This window comes from Rutidosis leptorrhynchoides, chromosome 5, assembly GCF_046630445.1.
Source record: "Rutidosis leptorrhynchoides isolate AG116_Rl617_1_P2 chromosome 5, CSIRO_AGI_Rlap_v1, whole genome shotgun sequence".
Lineage (NCBI taxonomy): Eukaryota > Viridiplantae > Streptophyta > Magnoliopsida > Asterales > Asteraceae > Rutidosis > Rutidosis leptorrhynchoides.
The window spans coordinates 336,306,316-336,329,733 of record NC_092337.1 but is presented as its reverse complement, the minus strand read 5'-3'; the positions used below and the strand labels follow the sequence as shown (position 1 = coordinate 336,329,733).

General features: G+C 33.6%; 1 protein-coding gene across 3 annotated transcripts; it reads left to right on the top strand.

Moving 5' to 3' along the window:
- The first annotated feature begins 2,396 nt into the window (after nt 1–2,396).
- LOC139846915 (uncharacterized) lies at nt 2,397–8,076 on the top strand. Of its 3 annotated transcripts, none has more exons than XM_071836494.1 (6): nt 2,397–3,658; nt 5,389–5,472; nt 5,917–5,984; nt 6,248–6,284; nt 6,385–6,821; nt 7,311–8,076. In XM_071836494.1, exons 1-6 carry the CDS (start codon nt 3,142–3,144, stop codon nt 7,908–7,910), a joined length of 1,743 nt encoding a protein of 580 aa, XP_071692595.1. In that variant the 5' UTR covers nt 2,397–3,141; the 3' UTR covers nt 7,911–8,076. The 3 variants fall into 3 exon arrangements, with proteins under 3 accessions (XP_071692595.1, XP_071692596.1, XP_071692594.1); XM_071836493.1 differs by having other exon boundaries at nt 2,817–3,658; nt 5,389–5,538; XM_071836495.1 differs by lacking the exon at nt 5,389–5,472 and having other exon boundaries at nt 2,815–3,658.
- Nucleotides 8,077–23,418: the final 15,342 nt, after the last annotated feature.

Sequence of the window (23,418 nt, the reverse complement as noted above, 5' to 3'; positions counted from 1 at the left end):
TTGAGTTGTGATCAATACTGAGATACGTATACACTGGGTCGTGGATTGATTCAAGATAATATTTATCGATTTATTTCTGTACATCTAACTGTGGACAACTAGTTGTAGGTTACTAACGAGGACAGCTGACTTAATAAACTTAAAACATCAAAATATATTAAAAGTGTTGTAAATATATTTTGAACATACTTTGATATATATGTATATATTGTTATAGGTTCGTGAATCAACCAGTGGCCAAGTCTTACTTCCCGACGAAGTAAAAATCTGTGAAAGTGAGTTATAGTCCCACTTTTAAAATCTAATATTTTTGGGATGAGAATACATGCAGGTTTTATAAATGATTTACAAAATAGACACAAGTACGTGAAACTACATTCTATGGTTGAATTATCGAAATCGAATATGCCCCTTTTTATTAAGTCTGGTAATCTAAGAATTAGGGAACAGACACCCTAATTGACGCGAATCCTAAAGATAGATCTATTGGGCCTAACAAACCCCATCCAAAGTACCGGATGCTTTAGTACTTCGAAATTTATATCATATCCGAAGGGTGTCCCGGAATGATGGGGATATTCTTATATATGCATCTTGTTATTGTCGGTTACCAGGTGTTCACCATATGAATGATTTTTATCTCTATGTATGGGATGTGTATTGAAATATGAAATCTTGTGGTCTATTGTTACGATTTGATATATATAGGTTAAACCTATAACTCACCAACATTTTTGTTGACGTTTTAAGCATGTTTATTCTCAGGTGATTATTAAGAGCTTCCGCTGTCGCATACTTAAATAAGGACAAGATTTGGAGTCCATGCTTGTATGATATTGTGTAAAAACTGCATTCAAGAAACTTATTTTGTTGTAACATATTTGTATTGTAAACCATTATGTAATGGTCGTGTGTAAACAGGATATTTTAGATTATCATTATTTGATAATCTACGTAAAGCTTTTTAAACCTTTATTGATGAAATAAAGGTTATGGTTTGTTTAAAAATGAATGCAGTCTTTGAAAAACGTCTCATATAGAGGTCAAAACCTCGCAACGAAATCAATTAATATGGAACGTTTTTAATCAATAAGAACGGGACATTTCAGTTTCGAATTCGCAATAACCAATAACGAAGCTGAGTACGAAGCGCTGTTTGCGGGACTGAGAATGGCGAAGGACTTAAAGATCTTCCACCTTCATGCTTTCGTCGACTCACAACTAGTGGCTAACCAAATCAATGGGAGAAGCAATAGGCTGGTCATCTTGGGTATCTGCATCAATGGGAGCTTCGACTTGCTTCGACTTTTTCTTACTCTTCACCTTTGATGAACTCACTTCACCGTGATCAGTCTTTGGTTTGCTTGATATCTCCATGAACCCAGAGCATGTAGGAGATCCAACATCCTTAACAATAGTCGATCTAGCTTGGACAGCAACAGTATACTCTTTCAACCCTTGGGCTTTGACAACATTTCTCAAAAACATTTCTGTAAAAAACATAGCAGAAAAACGTAAGCAGTTAGAGAGGTAATCAATTATATCAAAAAACACAAATGAAACATACCATGTTCCCCATACAAGAAAACGGGATTGGCAGTACCCTCTTCTCATCTGGGTGCCATCCCTAACTTAAAAAGTATAGCATCTGGGTAAGTAGAAGGAATGATGGGGTGTTTGCAAATCCTTCTAAACAAAGCATCATCTTCGGGAATGAAAGGAATGAGATCTTTGTATTCCTTAGGAACAAATGCCCTTGCGGGATCAGAAACAAAGGGATAATTTTTCGGGAGTAGAAAAGATTTTTCCAAAAAGACAAAAGAACACTTCCAGTTACGAACGTCAGGAAATTTAGAAGCAAAGCAATAAACATGAGAAGGAGCACCTCTCCTACTCTTTCGTTTTTGAACAGTAACCCAATCACCGGTATCACAAGTGCGAAAAAAGCGACTAAACAGATCGACATAAGGCTCACCACCGTAAGCCCTACACATTACCTCAAAAGCCATAAACTTTTTCATAGCCAAAAGATGAAAAATAGAAACATTCACCCTAAAATGATCTAAAATGTTAAGAAAGAAAGCAGAGATAGGAACCCTAATGTTACACTCCGTAAATAATTGGGTATACACGCCAATGTATCCCTTAGGAGGTTTCAAGATATGCTTGTCGCTAGCCGAAATAATCATATCACCGGGTTTCAAACCAAGCATTTCGATCAGGTCAATTACAAAGTCAAGCTAGCAAAACTATTCCTAGCTCGGCTGCACGCCTGTACAACAAAGGAAAGGGACAAGCTCACTTTCCTCTGCATGTTTACCAAAAGGGGAAATGTCAACTAGTATTCCAAAACCATTGGGAACTAGCAAGCTGGTATAGGAAGCCGGTCCATCCCACTTATAAATAGATTAGAATGAAGGATACATTCCACATTCAACACACACACACATAATAACACATCATGTTATATCATTTGCTTCGGTGGCGTAAAACAATCACCTGATTGTTACCTTCGGGGAATCGCCAACGAACAAAACTAAAACTATAACCACTCAATCTCCAATCTCAGTGACTTGTATATTCCCATTTCAATACTAATCGCCGGTTATTGTACAAACACCCGCCAAATTAAATCGTTGTAGATGAAACCTTGGGATTCTTCAGACCCGACTTGATTATCTTCCCATCCAGACGCTCGAAGTTGATCGCTCTGCTCGATCATTAAGAAAGTGAGAAAACCTTAGGTGAGCCTTTAGCCGACGAGGTGCCTTATCAAGACCAAACCCGAGTGATCCAAACCTAACACCACCACCTAACACAGTATTACGTTGTTGACCCTTAGTATAAAACTATAAACCAATCATCAACTAGTTATTTCTTCATATTATATATTTTTGACCTTTAAATTATAACATTTATACACCATAACCCCCTCTTGTAATAGTTGTAGGTTAGGTAGTAGGTACAATTTTGCGTTTGCGAGAATGTTTACTCTCAAAGGGATAAACAAATTCTAAACATTGACTTGTCACGTAGGCTTAAGTCAACCGATCCTAATCCTTTGTCTATATATTATCCACAGAAGATAAAATCATAACTTCTGTCACCATAAACACACATTTGCTTACAATCATTTTTACAATGGATACCAATAACATAATCACAAATCTCCCAATTCACAAAGCGGCATTAAAAGACGATTGGAAATCGGTTGCTCAAATCTTCGAAAACGAACCCGAACTAATGACAAAACCGATTAATTACCTTGGCGAAACCCCGTTAATGATAGCCGTGGGAACAAACAACTCCCATAATTTCGTTAAACAGTTAGTGGAACGTATAATCGCATTAGGCGCGACTGATCGGTTGTTTTTAAAAAGTTCGGGTGGAGATAATCCGCTTCATCGTGCTGCTATAATTGGGAACACGGTAGATGCAAGGCTTTTAGTGGAACAAAACCGAGAGATGACTCAAGTTCAGAATGATAGTGGTTATACACCGTTAGTTTTGGCTGCTTGGCATGGCAACAAGAAATTGTTACGGTATTTGTTGAGAGTGACTCGAGAATTACTATCCGAAGAGGAAGGGAGTCGTAGTTTATTTACCGGGGTTGCTGGTGGTGATCTTGTTAATCTCACAATTCAGGCTGGATTCCTAGGTAAATAATTTGTGAAGGATTTATAAACGTATGATTCTATGACATACACGACGTTAAGTCTCCACCCTTTCAATTCATCTCATAAAAAACAAATATTTAAAAATTATCATTATTTATTATTCATTATTATATATTATCAGTTTCAGTTTTCTCTCAAACATTTTACATATTTTTTTATTTTACATGCATGATTTAAAAATATAAAAGAATTTTATATCTTTATTCATATCTATTCGTGACAGTGAACAATTACTTTGTGACATCCGAAATGTAATGTTTGGACAATAGAATTTAAATTTAAGGAATAGTTAATAAATTTGAACTTATATATTATCATTTATATTTAATTTATAAAAATTGATTTATTCTAATATTTACTATGTTTATGTGTACATTAATCAAAAATTCTAACATTTAAAAAATTATGTGTTCGTTGAATGTAACTTAGAGCACTAGGTGTGGTTGATGTCACCTCGGTGTCGGATGCCGACATCCGTCCAACTGACGGTCACCCCACACCATTTCAGTGTTAGTTTCGAAGTCTTGATGCCAAAGTCTTGTGCAAGACGTTGGGAATTTGGTTGAGAGTGGGCCCAAATTCAAAAATTGATCCGTTGCATACTAACACTTCCCCTATTTCTTCTCTCTCCAAGACACTGAACTGACCATCTTCCCAATTCCTCTGTTTTTTCACCAATTTCAGTTTACAATGTCAGTCCAGTCAGCGTCCAGTCATCAGCAAGACACTGAACTAACACTGAACTGACGCGTCACCACACCCAGTGCTCTTAATGTGATCATGAGAACATACATGATCAAATCCCTCGTGAAATACTAAAATACGCACATTCGTCTGTTTGTCGGTGATTAGCTAAATAAATCGTTTATATAAGTAATTAAACAATTTAACCGAATTAACCTAACACGTTTATTAATCGAACTGACTGGTTAAAAAAGTTAATCAACCGGAATATTAGTTATGGGTAGTTTTAGCACATAACCGCCCTAAATTGTCTCATGCTAACCACAGGCTTGTATTAGAGCATGTGCTACCTGTACAAGGCCCCTAAATAAATACGCCGGGCACAGGGCCCCTAAATAAATAGGTCGGGCCCAACTTTAACGAGGTTTACAAAGTCCTATATAGGTTCATAGGTTCAGTAGTATTGTTATTCAGTTTTGGACGTTAAAAAAAAGGTTCAGTAGTATTGTAAAATGTTTTTGTTTGACACTATTTAAAAATAGTTGTACCATATTTATTACGGAGTAGAAGACAAATTATAAACAACATTTTTTACGCCAATATTATTTTACAACTTGTAAGAGAGTTTTGTCAAAAATAGTTCTACTTTAAATTTCCATTTTGTATGTTTCCTTCAAAAACTAATTTACAATACTACTGAACCTAATAGTATTTTACAACATTTTTTTACGCCAATAATATTTTACATCTTGTTGTATAAAAATAGTTCTACTTTAAAGTTTTGTCACTCAAACTCCATTTTTAGAACAAAATAGATGACGTAGTAAAATTAAAAGAAGATATACATGTTCTCACTAATCACATATACAAAAACAAGATACCCAAAATATTCGTGTTTAGTGCCCCATATATGATTGGCACAGGGCCCTCAAAACTAACGGGTCGGCCCTGGCTAACCGTAGTCTTATTTACATAATTACATAGAACATATGTAAGCCTTTGTCGATCCCTCTCTACGTATATGCAGATATTGCATTGGAATTGATTAAGTTGCATCCAGACATTGTGCTAGAAGAGGATGGGGCGTCTAGAACGGCTTTGGAAGTATTAGGTAGAAACCCGAAATTTTTTTTTAACGGAAACACACTCGGAATATGTAGTCGTCTTATTTACATACGTAAGCCTTTTTCGATCCCTCTCAACGATAAATTATTTATGCACTACTAATACCAATTGTAGCTTACTTACTTAAATATGTGTTGATAAGAAACTGTATATCTAATAAAAGAGAATTGCTACAAACCGGGTACATGATTACAAGACAACTGGTTTTTATTATAAATGCGATTCAGAAAATCAATTTGGAAACCCCTGTTTCTCCTTCTACTTTATAGAAGTAGGTGTGCCAAACCCAGTTTTAATACCATCGAAAAAATATACAGTTCCGATAATTTGTTCCCTAGAAGCTATATATACTTTTGAAATATAATTCTAAGAAGTTTGACAGTTTGACACTCTGGGTTTATTTTGAATTATGCTTTTTGATTAATACAAGTGATGCCAATGAACAAGTGGAGTCAAGAAGAAACTCGAGACAACATTTTCCCAAAGGTTTACAAAATGGTACGCATGCATCTCTAGATAACCTAGTGGTTATAGTTCATGATATCCTTACTTTACTAGAGGTCTTAGGTTTAAACCTTATTAGCATCTTATCTCAGTTGCAGAAAAGGTTAGAATCAGTCACAGAATAACCCGGTTAGATTGTGTACGTCCGAGTAAAAAATCTTCCCTTTTGGGTAGCCTAAATAGGGAAAACATTATCCGTTTATAAAGGTATATATTTTATCTTCATCCTTTTGAACATTAATTATCTTCTTCTACAGTTTGCTAATGGTTTTTGGGGTGTCCTCCGGTACCTTGGTATGAACAATGTTAATCGTTTTCTATATTTTTATATCCGTTTAATTAACATATCAGATTAACGTTGGACATATAATATAAAATGTTTCTTTTACTCTAGCTCCATGGCTAAAGGACATTCATGATATTAAAGTAAACGATTACCTGGCGAAGCTACTCACAAAACATATATGCACAAGAGTTATAGCAAAGGTCGATCACGACTTAACCTGGAAGATTTTAGGATCAGCAACGTCTGCTTCAGTCCAACATGGGACACCCGAAGTCATCCGGGAGTGCATATCCGCTTATCCGGATATAATTTGGTACAAGGATAAAGGGTTTCACTTGTCTCTTGAAGCTATTGCGCAGCGTCAAGAACAAGTGTACAACGTTATATGGCATTCATCTATTAACAACGTATCACAAGCTTATATGATTGATCTAGAAGAAAAAGAGAACTCGTTACATAAGGCCGCTAAGTTGGCTCCTCCACATCGATTGAACATTGTTACTGGAGCAGCTTTACAAATGCAACGTGAGCTTCAATGGTTTAAGGTAATTAACCATTTTAACTTAGCCTAGTGGTTGATGTCTTGATATCCTCAACTAAGGCCTCTTGTTTAAACCTCGCTAGCAACATATTTTGGGGTAGCTAGGGAAAAGGGTCAGAAATGTTCACGAGATAACCCGTTTACAAGGGAGATTCTAGCGCTTGTGTGTGGGGTACTATGACCCCACTATTTGAAATTTTTTTATACAATGTACACTTCAAATTTTATAGGACACCACTAAATTTAACTGTAAGATCTCATATATTTTAAATTTATAATGTTTTGGAGATAAACAACCAATAAAGTACCTTCATATATAATTAGCTTTGAAATTAATTTTAGGACCTTATTAGATCTTGATCCTGAATTCGCCACTTGCTGTTTAGGTGCATACATCTGATGATTACCTACTCACTTTCTTTTAGATGAAAATCTAGAGAAATATTGTTTATAAATGATTTTTGAAACAGTTTTACTCACTGAATAAATGTAGGAAGTGGAGAACATTGTAGAACCATCATTTAAAGAAGCTTTAAACAAAAACAAGAAAACCCCAAAAGTGGTTTTTATTGAGGAACACAAGGAATTACTTGATGAAGCTCAACAATGGATGAAAGACACTGCTTCTTCATGTACCGTCGTAGCAGCACTTATAATCACAATGGCTTTTGCAGGTGCTTTTACACTCCCAGGTGGGAACGAAGAAGATGGAAAACCTTTGTTCTTAAACAAAGCAACTTTTATGATTTTTATCATATCTGATGCCATTGCGTTATTTTCATCAACTGCTTCGGTGCTGATGTTCTTAGGGATACTTACTGCGCGTTTTGCACATGAAGATTTTTTATACAACCTGCCAAAGAGAATGACAATTGGACTTGTTTCCTTTTTTCTGTCATTAGTCGCTACTATGATTGCTTTTAGTGCAACTCTAGTACTCGTGCTCGAACATAAAGTGTCGTGGATCGTAGCGCCACTTGTTGTTGTGACATGTATTCCTGTGGGTGTGTTTGCCTGGCTGCAGTTTCCGTTACTCATAGAGCTTGTTTACTCCACATATGGACCAAGCATTTTTCGTCAAAAGAAAGATTAGTCAATCTTTTAGATAGATCATGTACGATTTATTTGTATTTCTGTATTGCAGTATATGTTCATGGGAAATGCTAATGACAACCCTTAGGGCTGTCTTTAACAAATAAAATCATGCAACTTTTGGTTGTACATTTGAAATAGTCAATAACGCAAATAATTACCTATAACTTACAAAGAGTACCACATTTTCAACATAAATTATTTATTAAAGACAGCCTTAAGGGCTGTCATTAGCATTTTCTCGTTGTTCATACGCATTCTCTTTTTACCTTTGTGTTGATACGTCTAAAAGTAAGGGGAACGAGTCTCTCTCCCATAGTAAATGAATGAATATCTATTTCTTCAACTTTTTAATTCAATTATTGCAATTGAGTGTTAGATTTATTTTTCTTCCATATTATTATGCCCTACCTATTTTTGCATTATGATGTATCTTATTACAGTATTGTTTACTACTCGTACATATGAGTTACTAGACTTATATTTATTTAATTTATTATTTATTACTACATAATAAGTCTTATTTATGACCATATTATAATATGTTTTGATCGGAGACTATTGAAATGTCACTTCTTAATGTATTGGAGTTGATTCCTACCTTGACATCTCTTATGGGCTTATGTTTACCTGGATAGCTAACAATCACAACACATAACTTACTCTAATTTCATTACTAATGGAGGGGATTAAATAGAAGATCAATCATCCCAAATTGTTTTTATGGCTTCATCCTCGTCTCTAATTTCAAGTATATTTATGCTTTAATGTTTATATTATGAATTATATGATAACTTGATTATGATATATTCAACACACTGACTAAAAATGGTGTTGCTAAATATCATCCCTGTTTGTTTATGGGTGAGTTTATAGAATGGAATTATGATATATAAATGAACTTTGATTTCATGTTTAAATATGTCCAATTTTTGTTGTTATATTACCCCTTTAAAGTGAGTTTAGAAAATTAAATTTTCGTGTATATAAACTTTGATCATGGACAAAGATATCGGCGCATAGGTGAATTTTACTTTAAAGAGGATGGTAATGGCATTAAATTATCATAAAGATGTCTTCCAATTCTTCCAATAATGTTTTAGAAAGAAAAAAAAAAAAAAAAGAGTTGGATGATGATATTTTTCTCTATAAATTCGAGGAATTTATATTCATATTCATAATAATTCATATTCATATTCATATTCATATTCATAATAACTAGTCCCAGCAGCCCGCGCGTTGCGGCGGGAGATTTCGGCCTGCATGTTCGTATTTTACGTAGCAGTGTGTATGTACAGAGTGACAAACGGCCCATGTGTTAAGACCCGTTTAGATGTCGGTGTGGTTAGCGTTTTTGAAAAGGTATATGTTTCGGACGTAGTTAGTCTCGTTTTGTTCGTAAAATTATTTTAAGTTTAATGGTGGTAGCGGTCAAAATTAATTCGTGATGAGTATGGAGATAGGGCCCGTTGAAGTTTACGGTGAGTTTTTATTTTTGATTTAAATTAAAAAACTGAAGTTACGATTTTAACTTATGCAGAATTTAAGAGCCCTAGATAATTGAGGGGGGTAAAGTAAAAATTCAACTGTGAAAGCAATGGGTGAAACGCCATTTATTTTGGTTGGTACGACATCAACTTTCATTCCTTTTAGTATATAAAAAAAATAATAATAAAATAAAATAATAATAATAATAATAATAATAATAATAATAATAATAATAATAATAATAATAATAATAAAATAATAATAATAAAAATAATAATAATAATAATAATAATAATAAAATAAAATAAAATAAAATAAAATAAAATATAATAAATAAATAAATAAATAAATAAATAAATATAAATAAATAAATAAATAAATAAATATAAATAAATATAAATATAAATATAAATATAAATATAAATAATATAATAATATAATATAATATAATATAATATAATATAATATAATATAATATAATATAATATAATATAAATATAAATATAAATATAAATATAAATATAAATATAAATATAAATATAAATATAAATAAATAAATAAATAAATATAAATATAAATATAAATATAAATATAAATATAAATATAAATATAAATATAAATATAAATATAAACTAGTCTGGATCCGGCCCGCGCGATGCGGCGGGGGCTTTCGGCCTGCGTATTCATATTTAACGTAGCTTTACGGCTCATGTGTTAAGCGTCGTTGTAGATGTCGTTGTGTTTAGCGTTTTTTAAAAAGTGTCCGTTTCGAACGTAGTTAGTTTCGTCTTGTTCATAAAATTATTTCGAGTCTAACGGTCATTTCGAAAAAATTTAACTCGCGCCGAGCAGGAAGATACGGGTTTTCGTTGTGTTTAGCGTTTTTTAAAAAGTGTCTGTTTCGAACGTAGTTAGTTTCGTTTTGTTCATAAAATTATTTCGAGTCCGACGTTGCTGTCGAAAAAATTTAACTCGCGGCGAGCAGGAAGATACGGGCTGTCGTTGTGTTTAGCGTTTTTTAAGAAGTGTTCATTTCGAACGTAGTTAGTTTCGTTTTGTTAATTAAAATATTTCGAGTTTAACGTTGTGGTCGGTGAAATTTAACTCGCGGCGAGGAGGAAGATACGGGTTGTCGAAGCGTTTGGGTGGAGGTTTAATTTTAAGTTTGAGAATTTATGTTTTACCCCCCCTGAACTTCGGTGTGTTTTTTGTAAGTTAGTTATAGTTGAGGGAGGTGTTTTGAGTTTTTTGGGATTGAGTTTAAAAGATTGTCGTTTGATAAAGGTGGGGTGGCCAAACGACTACACAGCCCACCTCTTTTAGTAATATAGGCAGGTGGTAATATAATATAATATAATTCTAATCTGCTTGTTATATTGCACACAATTAATACTGTACAATTTAATTAGATAATTTGTCTTGAGAACATTATACTATTACTCATTTGTATTTAACAACAAAAGTCGAGACACCCTTAAGTTAAGCTTACTGTTTCTTTGATTAGACTTGAATTATGTAATTTATTTGGGCTTTTAATAAACGCCAAAGAAGTCCATGTGAAATCAAAGTGAACAGTAACCATTACTTTATAAACAAAGAAACCCATATAAACCATCTCCATTTAGTTAAATGGCTACCGCTTATCTGGATGCCCGTGAGATCTCGAGTTCGAGTCTCACCTAAAAATTACACTATTCATAATAAAAAAACGCCATCATCATCATCATCTTAAATCATTATCCATCTTTGAAACTTGCATCAAAAACACATCTACTACAAGTCTCTCTTGTAGCATTTCATCAAAAGCTCTTCAAATCACTAGAACTTTTCTTTATACCAACTGTAAGTAAACTTATATTTTACTTATTTTATCATCCATTAACTTTAATCTATCATGTTATGCTTGAAATTGTGTTTGGAAATGCATTACTTGTTGAATGTTGATGCTGAATTTTTTATAGCTTTAAATCCGAGTTTGAGTTAGCCATAACCATTTGAAAATCTAACTTTTGAGCTTAAAGCTTTTTCTTATGTTAAAATATTGTTCAATACCTTTCTTTTTATATAAGAAGCATTCATAGATGTTGACTAGAAGTGCCTCAACTTGTTGACAATATTTTGCATGTCTTGTTAATTGAAATTCTTGACCATCAGTTGAAGATAGTGTTCTTGACGTTTTTGTATTAGTTTACTGACCAAACATGCTTGTGACTTGGGTAGTAATCTCAAGGACCTAAAACCTTCAACTTCAGCCACCCAAAAAGGTGAAGTGAGGTGAGAGCTAGATATGCCCAAAATTAAAAGACATTCATGATTGGTAAGCTGAAAAGTGAATATGCATTTCTTGATTTTGCAATTTCATATTCAAATGATCATAAAGTCATTATTTGTTTTGTTTTAAATTTTTCTAATTCTTATTTACTTATTGATCGTCTCTGTGAAAAGTATGTAAAATTAATTTTGAGTTTAACTATGTTTACCAAAAATGTTTTGTTGAGTGTGCTCGGTTTTGTTGTCCAGAAACATATGTGAAGCATTTAGCCTTTTACTATAATTTTCACTCCTAATTTGAGATTAGTGTCTAAATGACTTTTAAAGTCAACAAAATTATCTAACTCTCAGAAGTGGATGTTTTACATAAAGATATGAGACATGTGAGATATGCTCTCCCGAAAGACGATCTTTGTGTTTTGTCGTTTGATTTTTGATTTTAAAACCATACTTATAAAGAGTTTTGCATTCTAGAATGATTGGTAAACATTTGAGTCATGAGCTTTGGATATGACTTGATTCCAGATGTTAAACAACTCTTGGCTTTGGATTTGCTTGATTTGAGTTTGTGGTTTACTTTTTATGAACCAAGCGAGTTGAGTTGACCAACAAACATAAAGTCTGACCACTACTGCTAAAGTATCAAATTTAGGTGGCTTAAACTTTGAGTTTGTAGGAGTGGTTATATTGGTTGGAAATTTAATTCAATAAGCTTTATCTCAGTATTTGGATGGTTTTCTAAACCTTTGTATTTTATGAGATATGGCCAAAATAAAACTCGATTCCAAAACCGTTTTCGAACCTTTGTAGTTTACTTTCATTTTCAAATGGACACGAAAGACAATTACTGGCATAATGATGATACGTTACGACTTTAATTTTTTTATTAAGTGTCGTATAGACTTTAACTGTCCTCTTTTACCTTAGGACGCACACAGAACCTTTCACGTTCGTACCATTTGCTTATTAGCTAGCATATACTTTATTTCTCGACAGTTTTCGAAGTGAGTCTTTATTGCCCCATTTTTACTATATTTTTATACTTAGGGTGAGATAAAATGCACGTTTTGTTTTACATACTGGACACAAGTGACACAAAATTATTTTATGCTTGAGTTGATAATCATAAATCGCTTAGCTCAGTAATGGTTGGTTACCGGTTTGGTAAGCACGAATCATAATGATTGATCTATCGAGTTTGACAACTCCGCCCGGGTTAGTTGCTCTAAAACATATGAACTCATCAACATTCGTGTTGACGTTTTAGCATGTTTATCTCAGGTACATAGCTTAAGCTTTCACATTGCATATGAAGTCAAGCATTGTCGTGTCATTGGATTGCTCGACTTCTTTTGCTTTTGTGAGAACTTGATACATTCATGTTTCTTTTGTAACTAGTACTTACTTATCATGTATTGTAGGTTGATACACTTTAGTACTTATGTTGTAAACACTATATTTATACTTTTGAAAAGCTTTAAATGAATATATCTCTAGAAAACGTTGCACCTTAGAGGTCAACCATTTTCTAGGACATATGAAGTCATGTCTTGTCTCGGGGACCGAGTTGGAGACACGACACACGTGATATGAAAGAAATAATTAAAAGTCACATCATGACCTTTTTTTCAAAATAATACTCTGTAATAATTAAAATTACCTACATATCCTCGATGCTACGACATAAAAATCTAAACTTTAAAGCGTTAAAAGACACTGCCATTCCCTCAATCTCTATATAGGTAACTAGGCTTTATGAAACACCGGACATATATTTTTTTTTTTTTAAATATCGCTGCGGAAGACTGACATTAAATTAAACACAACCATAATTATTCATTACAATAATCCACACATATTAGGTTATTAAATTTCCAAACGGCGTTACATAAAATACAATAATTTACCTTTTACAAAAGACACATCAGAGTACACAGAGTCAAACACGTCTTCACCAACACCGCATGTCAAAACCAAAAGCAGAACCTAAACCTGCAAGGGTGTAAATGTGGGGAGTTAGCGTACCGCTAAGTGAATGTATAATATCTAACAGATATCGCATAAGCACCACACATGCATCAACATCACTAACATGCTAATAAACAACTAGCATACAATAAAGACAATAGGAGGATCGACGACTTGTGCGGGCACATGACCTTAGCTGGTCAGGCTAGTGTATACCGACAGTCCATCCTGCTGAATTAGTATACAGACAACAGGATATGAACCCAACCTCCACAGGCCCAGTTGACCTCATACAAACTCTACCTCCACAGGACCGGTTTCGCGTCCACAAGCTCCACAGTCCCGGTTGGTGTCAAGCACAGTGCACACATAAGATCACATAGCGAACACATACATGAAATATCTATCTAGCATGGTAACCATTATCTAAACATGGTAATAACATCACAATAAGGCATGGTAATAGAGTAAACCATAGTAGCATGTCACGCTACTTAAACTCTATCCAGAGATAGACCCACTCACCGATTACCATCAACTGCTCAGTTGTCTAACTTTGAACTTCCTCCTTGTTCTTATCTTGTGAGAACAATATAAACCAAGTCAGTAAAGTGTTCCAATCAAAATTAGACACACGGACAACATAACAGCTATAACACAACACTTAGTAAAAATTTCACTGCTAAAGACCATCGGTCGACTGTCAGAGACAATCTGTCGACAGTCGCCACACCATCAGTCGATGGCCTCCCTGTCATTCGAATGTCTAGAATAATATACACTTATCGAAGGACTCTCACCATCGGTCGATGGTCTAGAATGTCGACCGATCATCAACCACCATCGGTCGATGGTCAACGACCATTGGCTGACTGTGTTCTTCAGCAGCACCTGCTGCAAAAGTGACGGGTTTCAACCAAAATCCACCAAATCTCGATCTTGGACTCGTTTTTGACCTCAAAACCAACTACATCTTGTACACAAAATGTTTTTGAGACATAAACCCACAAATTTTACATCAAAACAACAACAATTTTGCACCAATTTGACACTAGAACACACTTTATCAAAACCTAACTCAAAAACTCATTTAAACACTGATTTTGATATGAAAATGCACGATTCTTACCTTGTTTGACACACTGAAATCACAAGCTACTGATATCCAACAAACAAGGATCAACAACAAGATTTGGAGATTAGGGTTTCAGATGGAGAAGAAGTTAGGTGCGGTGTGTGTGTTTGAGGAATTTTCTAGAGAAAGAGAGAAATGAGAAGTAAGCAGTTGTTTACCACACAAAGTGGGTTAGAACCCCATACCCCACATCACACGGGTATCTACCAGTTATCTGATATCTCTTGTACTTCATTAGGCAGCCTTAACGGAGTCCAAATTAAATAAACAAACCTGTTCCGAGACCCTTATCACAAACTGGTCTCAACACAATATGTATATATTAAAAAGCACTTAATTGAAATAAAGGCACATAAGACTCGACACAACCCTAAGGGAAAAATAGTCCACTTACAACTAGTCCGAGTTTTGGTCTGTTACACTTTAGAGCATGTACATTGCACAAGTGATTAATTAAGCGTTCAAAACATATGGTTCAGGATCGTCCCAATAACCTTTGTACATGAATTATTCAGCAGTAAAAAGGGAAAAAAAGTTTAAAATTCCAAAACATTCAATGTGCCAGGTCTCTATAAACCCAACTCTAACTGCAGTATTGTGTATTGAAGTTTTTGCTGCTACAGATTTCAATACAACCTTCAACAAATTATTACTTACATTCATCATACTAATACCTTTTACGCCATTGTAACTTCAATTATATTCATTTACTAAATCTACTAATTAATCTCCCTTTGCTGAAGGGTTGTCTCCTTCCTGAGTGGCACACTGACATATCCATAAGAGTTTACTTATTTCAAGAGATTTAATGTAATATCACACCCCAAAACGTAAAGTTGCAGTATAGACCCCAACTAATATAAACATCAAAACCTCTAGTATTAAAGGTAGTAGTTTTGAAATTGGTTGCAGAAAGCGGGTTGAAACCTATCATCCCATCAAACTCAGTTATTATCAGTGTAAAGAGTTGGTTTGTCAGGCTGTGGTTGAAATCAATGTAAAGATAAATTAAAATGCCTAGATTAAATGAAAGTAACGGGATCAACACAGTTAGTGAGCCCCCAAAGCTTCCGTTAGCAGACTACTAAAGTTAATGAACTTTTGAAAGCCCTGTTAAATATAAAAAAGCTAAAAAAAAGCAATTAACACTCCCATTCAAAAAATAAGTTATCATTTATTTGCTTAAAGTAACAAAATAGGTGACCAAAACAGTTGGGTGGCAATATCAACCCATATAATAATACATTCTATTAGCAACATATAAGGGGTAAATTGTTCAGTTATAACATCAAGTTATTATACCATTATATTAAGCATTCAAGTATTTACATATATGATGTAGCACTTCAGAAAGTTATATGTATTTAATAATTTTTGGGCTATTTGATTTTGGCCATTTAATTTGAATATTCTTATTTAAGGCATAACTTAAATATTTTTACTTGCACATTTAACCTTTTCAGTTTGAGCTAAAATAATTATGTGATACATTTGACCACTTTGAGATGAATAATTGCCACTCATGCCTAAAACAGTAAGAATGACGACCTTTTTTGAGAAGACATCTTTCAACCGTGACGTGATGAAACAAATGGAATAATCCATCCCAATAAGTACCAGACGAGAACTACTTGTGGTTCAGAAATAGGTGGCAATTTCGACCCATTACTTATAAACCGGACAATTTAGATTGTGTTTTTCTCACAAATGGGTCAAATTTTAACACATGATGTAACATCCCGTTTTTCCCGTACACATTTAAAGGTACAAACTTAATTTTTAGTACGCTTATAACTTGTGCATTTATATGATTAAAAGACCTAAGTGTTAGAAATTGTGTAATTATATATATATATATATATATATATATATATATATATATATATATATATATATATACACACACATGAATATGTATGTATATATATATGTGTTTAGAATATATGCATATATAGTTATATGCATGAGTCTTTGTTCATGATTAAGGCTTGTGAGACTAAAGATGAGGTTTAGACGTGTATAGGAAGCGTGAACGAAGTGTACAAGTTGGATAAATTGTTAAGTTGTGTAAAGCTGTAGAATGGCTCAGTTGAAGGCCATTGCCGCGCTGCGGAAGCCTTTGTCGCGCCGCGACATTGAACTCAAACCAGAGTCAGGAGGCATGTTAAGAAGGGTCGAGTTTCCCTTTATATGTCGCGCCGCAGAGAAGAGGGTCGCGCCGCGATAAATAACTAGAGTCTGAGTCAGGAATGATTTAAGAAAGCTCGTGAAATACGTTAAACGCCGCGCCGCGACAATTGGGGCCGCGTCGCGACCCACTGGGTGAACTGGTCCCGGATTTTGTTTTTAAAATAAGTGGTTCAAGGGCAAAATTGTCATTTCACGTATGGATCTGATTGGAGCATTAACCTCAACCACTTATCTCATTTAATTCATTTTCCCTTTTCCTTTTCTTTCCATTTTCTCTTCCAAAACATAAAACCCATTTGGATTAAAAGTGAGATTCGAAGGTGAAGACTTGTGATTCGATCTTTGGAGCAAATAGGAAATTTGTTCTCCTCGTTCTTAGCTACGACTTGATAGAATTGGTAAGTCTTAACTCCATGTTTTGAGTTTTAGTTAAACTATGGCTAGGGTTTGGTCATTTGAGTCTTGTGAGACCCATTTGGGAGTTAAATGGGTGAATTTGGGTAATATGGATGAAAGGAAACCCTAATAGCTATAACCTAGGGTTTGGTCTTAAGAATTGAGGTTGTAAGTGTAAAATGGTGTTGTTAGTCACTAACACACTTGTTTAATGTTGAAAGACTTGTAAATGGGTTAAGTATGACATAAAATTATAAGTCTAAGTGCTATAATGGGCCAAATGGGTAATGGTTGACCTAATTGGGTGACATGGGTATGAATTACCCTAAGTTTGTGTTAGTTAAAGTTAATAGACTTTAATTCACTAGCTTTAGTGATTAAAGTTGAGTCTTAGCCATTTATGGGCGGTTTTGATATAGTTGAGCCATTTAATGCAAATTGGGTCATTAAATGCTCAAGAGTGAGTAAGGTGGTTAATTCCACTTGTTGTGTATTAAAAGTGTACTTAATGTATTAGGTACCTTGCTCGAAGCATACGGAAGTGTTAAATAACCACCGACGCGTTAAGGTGAGTGGAATAATTATATATGTATGTATATGATTTATTTACTTGTGGGGTATGGGTTGAAGTTCGATGTTGACGATACCATATCCTAGAGTATATTGTTTGTTTGGATGAGGGTTAAAGTTCGATGTTGACGATACCTTATGTATGGATATAAAGTTCAATGTTGACGAAGCCATACCACTATTGTAGTGATGTTAGTTGATGAGGGTTTAAGTTCGATGTTGACGATACCTCATATGTGGGTTTAAGTTCGATGTTGACGATACCACATTTATTGGGATGAATGGGGATTAAGTTCGATGTTGACGATACCATTCGTAGGGCTAGCCTTGGGAATTGAGTATTAACGGATGTTATGAACATCAATGTTTGCGTATTGTGTTATAGTATATTATATTAGTGATTATATGATATTGCTATACTAGCGTGTGCTATCGAAGGGTTAGCGTTATACTTTGAGATGGTATGCTAATGGTAATGCTAGTATGTATGCGGAATTGTGTAAGTTTTTGCAAGTAAGTTATATATGTATATGTATAATTATTGCATTCGCTAAGCTTTAGCTTAGCCTCTCGTTGTTTATCTTTTTATAGGCTCCGGCGTGGACAAGGGTAAGGGCATTCGGTTGGATTAGAGATCCCGCTTTATTTGTTAGGGGACGCTTTTAGATTTGTATCTTTTGGAAGTTGGCCTAACGTTTTGGGTAGTTTAGTCCCAAACCATGCTCGAAGTGTCATTTGGATTATAAACTATCATTTGTAGTGGGTCGAACTTGTATTAAACTTACTTAATGGCCTTCGTGCCTTGTAAACATTTAAATTGTGGTACGTTTTAAATGGAACTTGTGGAATGGTTCACATATTTTATTGGCGCATAAATGTGTAACATTTTAAAAAAAAATAATAATTTATCGTATGGAAATACGGGTTGGGTTGTTACACATGACTAAAGGGAAACATGCCAAACAGATTATAACTCGACATGCGTATGTTGTACAAAACAAAAATGTGTATGGCATAGTACATGATGGTAATTCATCCATAGATGTAGCAATCCAGGGCCAAACTTATTGAAGTATATCTTCCCTTTCTCTTCCCTTTATCCAACCCGACCATTCATCATCTTCAAGACCAACTTCAGCACCATCAAAATCAAACACAATTAAACCCCAAATAGAAATACCAAAAATCAAACATCAAATCAACACATATTTATCGAAGAAACGTATAAATGCATAACTCCATTTTTTTATAAAAGGGGATCACCCGGTGAATATTATAAAATAATAAAAATGTTACACAAATGAAGATTAGTGATTAACAGAACAGGCTCTGTAATCCAAGAACAGACCAAAATTACCAAACATTGTAAACGCAAGACTCAACCAAGAAAGGTTTACATGAACTCAAAAACATTCCATAAGAAGCAAACACGCATAACTCAAACTAGCATCCATCTCTTCCTCAGATTGGTAACTTGAACCGAGTCCTTAAATTTCAAGGACATTAATTTGAGCCTGATAGTAGTGAAAATAGCCTGGAAGAGCTGCTCATCTGATATTTGCAAACCCTTGAAGATGCGCTCGTTCCTCTCCTGCCAAATATAATAAATAGTAGCCGCAAATAGAAGCCGAGCAACCACTACCCTGCATGTTTTGCGCTTAGCTATAGGAATTAGAAGCTGAATGGTACCCTTCTAATCATCACTATGCACTTGAAATTGAAACAAAGCCTTGATCTTTCTCCATACTGTAGTAGCGTATGAGCATTCAAAAAAAAAGGATGGTCTTGAAAATCCTGTTGCAATTTACAAAACACGCATAACGGCTATTGATTTATATTTGGGCTAACATCCTAGTGGCGCAATTCATCTAGGAGTACCCCACACTAGCGTATACCATTCCACCCTTGGAGATCGAGACCGAATAGTATCCCAGACACCCTTCACCGTAAAATCTTGAAGATTGCCATTTTCTGTTCTCCATAGAATCCTATCTTAAATCCTCTGTTCCAAAATGATTCTCGGTCCTTATACATATCAATAAACAATTACAGTATAAATAATACAAACTAATCCTGTAACATAAATCTTAGATTCACATGTCACTGTTGGTTGCAGATTCACAAGTCACCAAAGTTACAAGTGAATCTTCGGGGGGAGTGGTGGTTTTCGGTGAAAGAGCAGCGATCAATATAAGAGAAAATGAAAACGACATCATATGATGATTAGGAGGTGAGATTTTGATGATAGAGACATCACCAAATTCACCCATCGTCGCATCAAAGACTTCTACGATTTCGTAACTATTCTCTTTGACGAATATATTGACGAGCACCTGTAATTATATGGCAGACTATTCTTGTTGACAAATATATAAATTATGATGAACACCAGTAGTAATAATGGTAACGGTAAGTTAACGAAAAGATATTGATTATCGGGTCACATGATTCAACCTATTTAAATACCCAAACCTCACGTCGTATCACCGACAAATGATCGATAAAAGGTATCCTTACAAAGTTGTAGCTTGTAGCTTGGCTACAAATATAAACCGTATTTTATTACTCCGTAATTATTAACATTAACATTTTGAGTGTGAGAGAGACTCACATGTAACAGAAGACTACATAACTTTTGATGCGTAAGTTGTCAGTTCAAAGGTTTGGATTTGCGTTTTTTATGTTGAGGCGAATATTTTTCTTAATTTGAATACGGTTGATAAAGTTGAAGGGGAATGGTGACTTGAAAGATGAGATTTATAAGTACCGAAATTACATTTATGTGGCTAACGTGATGAGATTTAATGGATTTTTAAACGGTCATTAGTGATATGTACCAATGATAATGCTAAAAACGAACATATATTTCATAGCATTATCCTTCAAGAAATACAAGCTTTTAGTTGCAATTGTTCTAATTCCAAGTGATATTCGTTTAAATAATAAAAAGTGAAGACAAAAGACAGAATCGACGATTTGAAGACGCAAATGACCAAAACGCTAAAAAGTACAAAGTACAATCCAAGTGGTTCAATTTATTGATGATCAACGTCTAAAAATGACAAGAGTACAAGCCGCCAAACGCAAAGTACAATATATTAAATTATACGAAAAGGCGTTCAAAAATCAGGAACCAAGACATGAACCAACTATCAACGTGCGACTCAACGGAGCTAAAATTACAAATCAACTATGCACATAAATATAATATAATATATAATTAATTATGTAAATTATATATATATATTATATTTATATATTAAATAAATAACGTCGGCAAGCTAGGATCCAAATTCTGGATGAGCTGGAAATCGAAGCTCCGCAGTCGCGGAGCTGTGAAGAACAAAGTATCCGCAGTCGCGGAGCAAAACAGGAATAGAATCCCCCTATAAAAGGACATGCAATTCGACGATCATATTACACCTTTTCTTTCTTTCTTTCTTCTGTAAAGAAATATATATATATTTTAATTATAATTTTAATATTAAGTTAATAATAATAAGGTTATTATAGCGAATGTTTTAAGGTTTTGTAAGTCGAAATTCTGTCCGTGTAACACTACGCGATAAATACTCATTGTAAGTTATGTTCAACCTTTTAAATTAATGTCTTGTAGCTAAGTTATTATTATGCTTATTTAAGCCGAAGTAAACATGACGTTGGACTAAATATTAAGATAGGGTTATTGGGCTTTGGACCATAATTGGGGTTTGAACAAAAGACCGACACTTGTAGAAATTGGACAATGGGCTATTAATGGGCTTTATATTTAATTAGCTAAATGATATCTTGTTAATTTAATATAAAGGTTACAATTTGACGTATCTATATATAACTACATACGCTTGACTGGGTACGGTGGGCGGGATATTTATAAATACTAATAATTGTTCATTTGACCGGACACGAGGATGGATTAATAGTCACTGGACTCATTAAAACAGGGGTGGATTACATTCAAGGGTAATTGGTGTAATTGTTAATTGTTAACAAAGTATTAAAACCTTGGATTACGCACAGTCGATAACCTAGTGTATTCATTAACAAAGTATTAAGACCTTGTTACAGTTTAAATCCCCAATTAGTCGAAATATTTGACTTCGGGTATAAGGTTAATTTGGCGAAGACCCTCGCACTTTATAATTATGACCGATGGACTATTATGGACAAAACCAGATGGACTTATCAAATAATCCAGGATGAAGGACAATTAACCCATGGTAATAAATTAAAATCAACACGTCAAACATCATGATTACGGAAGTTTAAATAAGCATAATTCCTTTATTTTATATCTCATCGCACTTTTATTTACTGTCATTTAATTTATCGCACTTGAAATTATCGCACTTTTAATTATCGCATTTTTATTTATCGTCATTTATTTTTACGCTTTACTTGTATTTTTAATTATTGTACTTTTATTTATCGTCATTTACTTTACACTTTAAATTAAGTTCTATTTATATTTTAATATTTTGTATTAGGTTTTGACTGTGATATAAGACTTAAAATCGACAAACCTGTCATTAAATGGTAAAAACCCCCTTTCATAATAATAATACTACTTATATATAATATATATATATATATATATATATATATATATATATATATATATATATATATATATATATATATATATATATATATATATATATATATATATATATATATTACATACAAATATAGTTTTAAAAAAAATATAGCGTTAAACTCAGCTAGCTCCCTGTGGAACGAACCGGACTTACTAAAAACTACACTACTCTACGATTAGGTACACTGTCTATAAGTGTTGTAGCAATGTTTAGGTATATCCATTCAATAAATAAATAAATAAATAAATAGCATGTGTAAAATTGTATCGTATTTAATAGTATTTTGTAGTAAACTATAATAGTATTTCGTACTACACCTTGCACACATCAAGTATTTTTGGCGCTGCTACCGGGAAACCAAAAGCGAAACGCTATATAAAAAAAATTTAAGTGTTTAATATATTTTTGTCAAAATATAATAAGTTTTAAACATAAAAATACAAAAATATATATTAAAAAAAGAGAAATATATATCTATATTTGTAAGTGTCAAATTAAAAAATTTTTATTTTTTTTAGTTACAAAAACTAATAAGTAATTTTTGTTAAAATATAAGTTATACTTAAATTATATTTTCTAAAAATTAAAATCAGAAAAAGAAAATAAAAAATCAAAGTAAAAAAATATATATATATCAAAAACTGAAACTGCATTTTTGAACCTGCAAGCATTCTGAACCTGCATTACTCTGCAGTTGAGGAGCCTTTTAGGCACAAACAAACGGCAGTCGCGGAGCTGTCTGACAGGTCAAACCTCAGACTGCATTTATTACGAAATTAGGGTTATTTAATTAATTATTATTATTAATTAGGGTTTAATTAAATTAATAATTAGTTTTACTTTTAGTAAATTTTGTATTTTAAGTTTTAATTAGTTCTCTTAATTTATAAATT

Excerpts from the sequence above, each read along its gene's own strand:
- LOC139846915 (XM_071836493.1), top strand. The coding sequence starts at position 3,142 with ATGGATACCAATAACATAATCACAAATCTCCCAATTCACAAAGCGGCA. Across the intron at positions 5,985-6,247 it reads TCCCAAAGGTTTACAAAATG|TTTGCTAATGGTTTTTGGGG; the intron begins GTACGCATGCAT and ends CTTCTTCTACAG. Across the intron at positions 6,822-7,310 it reads GTGAGCTTCAATGGTTTAAG|GAAGTGGAGAACATTGTAGA; the intron begins GTAATTAACCAT and ends GAATAAATGTAG.